Genomic DNA, 5952 nt, shown 5'->3' with positions numbered 1-5952 from the left:
TTTGGATCAGCTTCGACAAGCTCCGGCACACGTGCCCCACCTCTAGTGTTTAAGTAACACCCTTCGCGGCTCGGCCCCCCCCCCCCGCCTTGATGTCATCTCTCCCGTGATGCTTCTTTTTGACGGATGTCTGGTGTCGGCCACTCATTTATTTCCTGTTGCATAGTTTTCCTTCACCGCTTGCCCAGGGACGGTTCTGTCAGAAAGGCTCGCGTTCAGCCTGTTATTCCATCAGAGTCTGACTCGATGCCGTCCTGTTTCCCTGGGGTCTTGGGAGGGAGCCCTGGCCCAGGTTCGATCCTCTGTGGACGGTGACCTGCAGTATTTCCATTGTGTCCGATTGGCTGACCCCCAGGGGACTTTTGGGTTAATGTTTGTTAGTGCTCGCTGCCCTTCACGATGCATGTTCTGTTTATCTGGGGGGGTGGGGGGGGGCTCAGAGAGTGAATATTCTAGATTGCTCCTTTTTTTTATGCTCTGGTTTCCCGAGAAACGACTGAAGGAGCTAACCGCGGAGTTTCCCAATGCTGTCATTAATCATTTATCTGCTCGCCGAGCGAAACCGCGCCAGTCTCACCCCAGCCCCCCTGCGCGTTTTGATGGTGAGTCGCTCGGTTACGCATTAAATCCAGAAGCTGATTTCGTTATCCTGTTTGAATTCAGGGTGAGGCGCTCAGGCAAATTTTGGTCAACCGTTACTATGGCAACGTCAGACCTTCGGGGAGAAGAGAGAGCCTCACCAGCTTCGGCAACGGCCCGCTGTCGCCCGGAGGACCCAGCAAGCCCGGGGGCGGAGGTAGGCTGTGAGTGCTGGCGGCTGCGCGTGCGAGCGGCGTGGGGCACTGCGGGGCGGCTGCCCGGGGACACGCTGACCGGAGACTTCGGGGTGCGAGTGGATCTTTGAGCAACTGGTCACTGTCTTTGACCTGCCATCAAATGGGTGTCCCAGAATATGGACCTGCGGTCAGCTGCTGGCTGAGCCGGTCACCCCGCTGTCCCACGAGGGGGCGCCCTCGGTGATGTCTGAATGACGGGGAACTTGATTTTATGGCGTGTTTTCCCCTAAAATGACGGTGCCGTTTGCCGTGAGGATGGCGAAGCCCCCACCTCTTGCCCGGCGACTTAGCGCCAAGGGCTCCCGGCGTTCTGCATCCCGTACCTGGTGTTCTCCTCCGGGTTCCCCGCACGGGGCAGGTACGGCCATGTCCCGCTGGGCAGAGGGAATGGGAGTGGTCGGTGACGGGTCTGTGGCTTGAACCCGGTGTATCTAACTCGGATGCCCGTGCCCTGTGCCTTCCCGAGCCTTTACGGGAGTGGACCCCCAAAATCCGTGTGTAGAAACCAGCACAGATCCTTCAGTGCTCCCCTGCGCTGGCGGCTCAGCTCCAGGCAAAGGGACGTTGCATAAACCCTGAGCTCGGCTATGGGTGTTGGTCTGGCTTTGGGGGGCCAGGAGCTCGGGGCTCGGAGCACAGATGTGGGCGGCCCGAGTCCCTGTCAAGTAGCGATTCCTTGAGGGGGGCGCTCTCTGAGGGACCCAGACATTTTCCCAGCAGCTTCCGGGAGGGACCTGGGTTCCTCCCAGATCAAGCCCCGTGGCGGGTCTGCTCAGTTCACGGCCCATCGCTCGGTGGAGCCGGCCCGTCCTCCCAACACGGGTCCTGAGCTCTTCACCCGGAAGTTCCCAGCCATTCTCAAGCACAGTTTTCTCCCACAACATCTCAAAACTTTCTCGTTACTCTCCATGGGGAGGCCTTTCCACAATAGGGGGGGCCCTGGGGAGGCCCCGGGGTAGGCGGGGCGTCAGGGACAGAGTCTGCCTCCTAGAAGCGCAGGGCGGAGACGAGCAGCCGCCTGCACGAGAGACGAGGGTCTCGGTGGCCAGAGCAGGAGGAGGTGGCATCTGAATCGAGTTCTCTGTTTTTCTGAAATTGATGGGCCGTTTTCCCACGGACAGCATCTCAGTTTTTGCCACTGACAGTGCAAGGAAAGTTCTCAAACGGACACTTTCCAAACGCAGGCCCTGCTCCCTGAAGGCGTGAGCCTCTGAAGGTCCCCGAGGACGGGAGCTTCATTGGTTTTGCTCACGCCCCGCCCCCCGCTCCTGGCTCCACACCAAGCACTCAGTACATCGTTGCCGGTTGCCGAGTGAATGAATGAATGAACGGATAGGTTTTGTGAGAGGGTGAGCTTGGGCCAGGATGGGTTTGTTGGAAGAGGGCTGAAGGGGTCGCGATGGGCTGTGTGCTCTCCCAAGTGTTCTAAGGAGGGTTTGGGTCTGGTCTGCCTCTTAAACTCAAAGCAGGGCTTCGTGATTCTGCCCAAGCCATTGCCTGCTGCGGGAGGGAGCGTCTGGGCTGGAAAAGCCCTGCTCTCTCTGCGTCTCACCTGCCGGGTCCAGGTACCATCTCCGCAGCGACAGGTGGGCGTCCGCGGACAAGCGACTTCACCTCTGTGCGCGGCAGCTCCGGGTATTAGAATGGCTGAGGGGAAACCATCGACATGTGGACGCGTGAAGTGTTGGCACAGCGTGATGCCCAGTAGCTGTCCGCTGCTCCGATGTGTCGGTAAGAACCATGTTTCCTCTTCCCAGGGGGCGGCTCCGGGTCCAGCTCCATGAGCCGCGGCGAGATGAGCCTGGCCGAGGTCCAGTGCCACCTGGACAAGGAGGGGGCCTCCAACCTGGTCATCGACCTCATCATGAACGCGTCCAGCGACCGCGTGTTCCACGAGAGCATCCTCCTGGCCATCGCCCTTCTGGAAGGAGGCAACACCACCATACAGGTAGGGAGGCAGGTGGCCTCGGGTGTGGCTGTGGTGTGGCCTCGGGCGTGGCTGTGGTGTGGCCTTGGGCGTGGCCATGGGCTTGTGTGTGGCTGCAGTTTGTGGGCGTGGCTGCCGGCTTGTCCTCCCTGCCGAGCACAGGAGCACCTGTGCTGGGAGCCACATACCCCCGTGGTGTGGAGACTCGCGTGTGAGCAGCAGCTGGTCTTGGAGCAGGGTCGTCCTGAGAGAGGAACCCAGACACTTTGCTGCGGTCGCTGTCAGCACACAGACTTGTTCCAGAACAGGGGTTCCGTTTGCAAATGGATGACACACTGAGCATGTGCAGAGGGAACTGCCGACCTGGGGCAGCGTTGGCTCCTACACGCACAGTTTCCATCACGGTCACGGGTCCCATCACACGGTGACCAAGGAGATTAGACTGTGCCAGCTCCTCAGAGCCCGGTTCCCACTGGGGTGCTTCACGGCACCCACGGTGCACCCCAGTGAGTACACGGGGCGGAAAAGACCCAGAACCGGGAGGACGGGGGAGGGACAGGGTGGCGAGAATGGAGACCAGCCCTCCCTGCGCGAGGCCGTTCCGGGGCCGGTGGATGTGAGGGTCGGCGATCAGATGCGGGGGATGAGAGGTGGGAGGCCCCGCTGGCTCTCCGGGCCTCCAGGAGTCTGGCCAAGCAGCCGCGTGAAGGGAACGGGACACGCGGGGCGGGCTGGCGGGGCGGGCTGGCGGGGGCGAGGGCTGGCGCTGGCTGGCGTGGTGCCGTGCGCTTCACAGTGTACCCTGCCGGGGTGGCACCGCACACAGAAGCTGTTTTTCCTTCAAGTTCTTTATCTTGTAAAGTAATTATGAATATTAGTTTCATGTTTTCACACATTTATTACTCATACGCTCAGACTCCAGATGAAATGCCACGGCTGAGCTCCAGCGCGCAGCCCCCGGGGAGGGGGTGCGTTTCCTCTCCGGGGAGCGTGTGCGCACCGGTGGGCGGGCCCGGGTGCCCTGCCAGGACCAGGACCAGGACCAGGAGGGGCCTGGCGCCGAGGACGCGCTCCCTCCCCCTCCTGTGACCCGAGGCTCGGAGGGGAGACGCTAACCCTAACCCATCGCCTCCCGAGACCTGTGCTTCCAGGAAAATGTGTTCTGGCCTCGAGTTGGCGTGGAGTCCTCTTGGCTCCGGCTCGTCTCTCTCCTGAGAAAATGATGCGGAGCCTGGCCGGCCGAGGCCAGTTAAGGACAGGCTCCCGCAGCCCCGGGGCCGGGTCAAGGCTCCGTCCTGCTGGTCTTGCTGGTCTCGTTTGGAGAAGCCGGTCTGCAGTCGCGAAGGACCAGCTGGGGTCAGCGAGCGTTGAGGCTGCGCGTGGCCATCAGCGCCACCGCCCTGCCGGGGTCCGCCCAGGCGGGCAGTGCCAGCCTCACTTCCTGCTCCGGAGCCACGCTCAGCAGGCACTCCGCCGGGTCAGGGGGCTTCCCCACATCCGCGTCTCAGACGCTCGTCTGGGAACAGGACGCACTGTCGTCCTGAAAAGCGAACTCGGACACCGTCGTGGTCGTTCGGTCAGAACTCAGACTTGGTTCCCAAACGTGAGTTCCGTTGGCACGTGGATGCAGTGCTGCGCGTGCACCGGGCAGACGCCCCGGGCCGGGGGCAGGGTTGAGGCCCCGCGAACGTTTGTATAAAGTAGACGCACAGTTTCACCCGCGATCACAGAGGGTCCCGTCACCAGGATCCAAAGGGAGCCCAGACCGTGTGTGCCCCTTAGAGTTCATGTTTATATCTCAGACACCGCAGTTGCTACGGACTAGACCGCTCTCCGCCTTTCACCTGGAAACTTCAAGGAAAGCAGGCCGCTTTGAGCTGACCGGGAAAGCCGGGCTGGGCCAGCAGATGCCCGGGGGAGGGGGCTGTCCTCCCTGTTCGGATGGCGTGGGAGAGTCCAGCCCTGTCCGAGGAGGGGCTTGCTGGGGCCCTGGCCTTCTGTTCTGGACGTCACTGCCCGGACCCCAGAGGGCGCAGTGAATAGGAACCCAAAGCTAAGACCCAAAGTGCAGCCTTGCTGGGCGCCTTCTCCTGAAACTTGTCATCCGTCACCTCATCCCCTGAAACTTGGAAATGCCTAGACACCGAATTGGCATGGGGCCTCCTGGGGACAGTGTCCCCAAATCTTCCAGCACCCTCTGTCCCCGCCCTGCCTCCTCTGAGGTGGTACATCCAGTGTTGCCTCTAAGTGCCTCCCCACTGGGGCCCCTCCAAGCGGCTCCCCTCCATGCAGAGCCCTCTGCTCTGACCAAGAGCTGGCCCAGCGCCCTCGGGTGCCCAGGGGTGGCTTAGAGCCTCCTGTGCTGTTTCTCCCACTGGGGTGCCACCCCCTCCCACCGCCCCCAGAAGAAACCTTCCCTTCCTGTGCCGTGTTTGGCAGCAAGTGGGAAGCTACCAAATAGCATTTGCTTCTGAATTACCGTTTGGCACAGACAGGGCTCGGGGAGCCGCCCAGCACTCGCGTATCCACATACCCGCCCGAGCCCTCGCCTGGTCCCTTCCTCCCGACGTCCGCCCCCCAGCGCCTGCAGAGCCCCTCCCCCCTCTTCCCTGCGGGGACAGACTGTCCGTGGGGCAGGGGAGGGTCCGTGCACGCTGGGCACTTTGAGAGCTGGGGTTTCTCTCACGAGTACAGCTGCTTGGGGATGTGTGTGCTGAGGTGACCACAGGCCCTCACAGCATGGCCGGGGACTCGAGCCGAGCTGTTTTGGACTGATGGCTTCCGGCTGCAGGAGCCAGAGCCTGCTCCGTGTCAGATGGCTGCCCACGGCCGTCCCGGGCCAAGTCTGGCCTCCAGACACACCCAGCAGGGCTGTCTGAGCAGCACGTACGCAGCTCGACTTGGCAAAGGTGCGGGTGCTCCGTCAGGCACTCGGGCTCCCCGGGGAGAGGCGGGGGAGGGGGGCGACCACGCCTGGTCTGCAGGTCGGCCTAGGACTTTGACCGAGGGCCCGTGTGAGACGGACATCGCCCACCCCTGCAGAAGGCACCCCCGGGCCAGGGAGGGGCAGGCCTGCCCGGGACCCCGTGGGCAGACCCCGTGGGCAGAAGGGCCGCCGGGCTTCCCTTTTCTGGAAGCAGAGAGCCCTCGAGAGGAAGACCAGCCTCTGACAGCCCCCCCTTACCCCCC

General features: G+C 62.5%; 1 protein-coding gene across 1 annotated transcript in view; it reads left to right on the top strand.

Moving 5' to 3' along the window:
- ITPR1 (inositol 1,4,5-trisphosphate receptor type 1) overlaps positions 1 to 3765 on the top strand; it is a gene marked incomplete at its 3' end in the record, with an annotated part of 121723 nt that extends 117958 nt beyond the window's left edge. Inside the window, exons 30-32 of the mRNA XM_023746403.1 lie at positions 664 to 796; positions 2594 to 2784; positions 3679 to 3765. Coding sequence (XP_023602171.1) covers positions 664 to 796; positions 2594 to 2784; positions 3679 to 3765 — 411 coding nt within the window. The remainder of the gene's footprint in view (positions 1 to 663; positions 797 to 2593; positions 2785 to 3678) is intronic.
- Positions 3766 to 5952: the final 2187 nt, after the last annotated feature.

Source organism: Myotis lucifugus, unplaced genomic scaffold (genome assembly GCF_000147115.1).
Source record: "Myotis lucifugus unplaced genomic scaffold, Myoluc2.0 scaffold_674, whole genome shotgun sequence".
NCBI classification, from domain to species: Eukaryota; Metazoa; Chordata; class Mammalia; order Chiroptera; family Vespertilionidae; genus Myotis; species Myotis lucifugus.
Note: the sequence above shows the minus strand (reverse complement) of the source record. Positions and strands in the feature narration are given on the sequence as shown.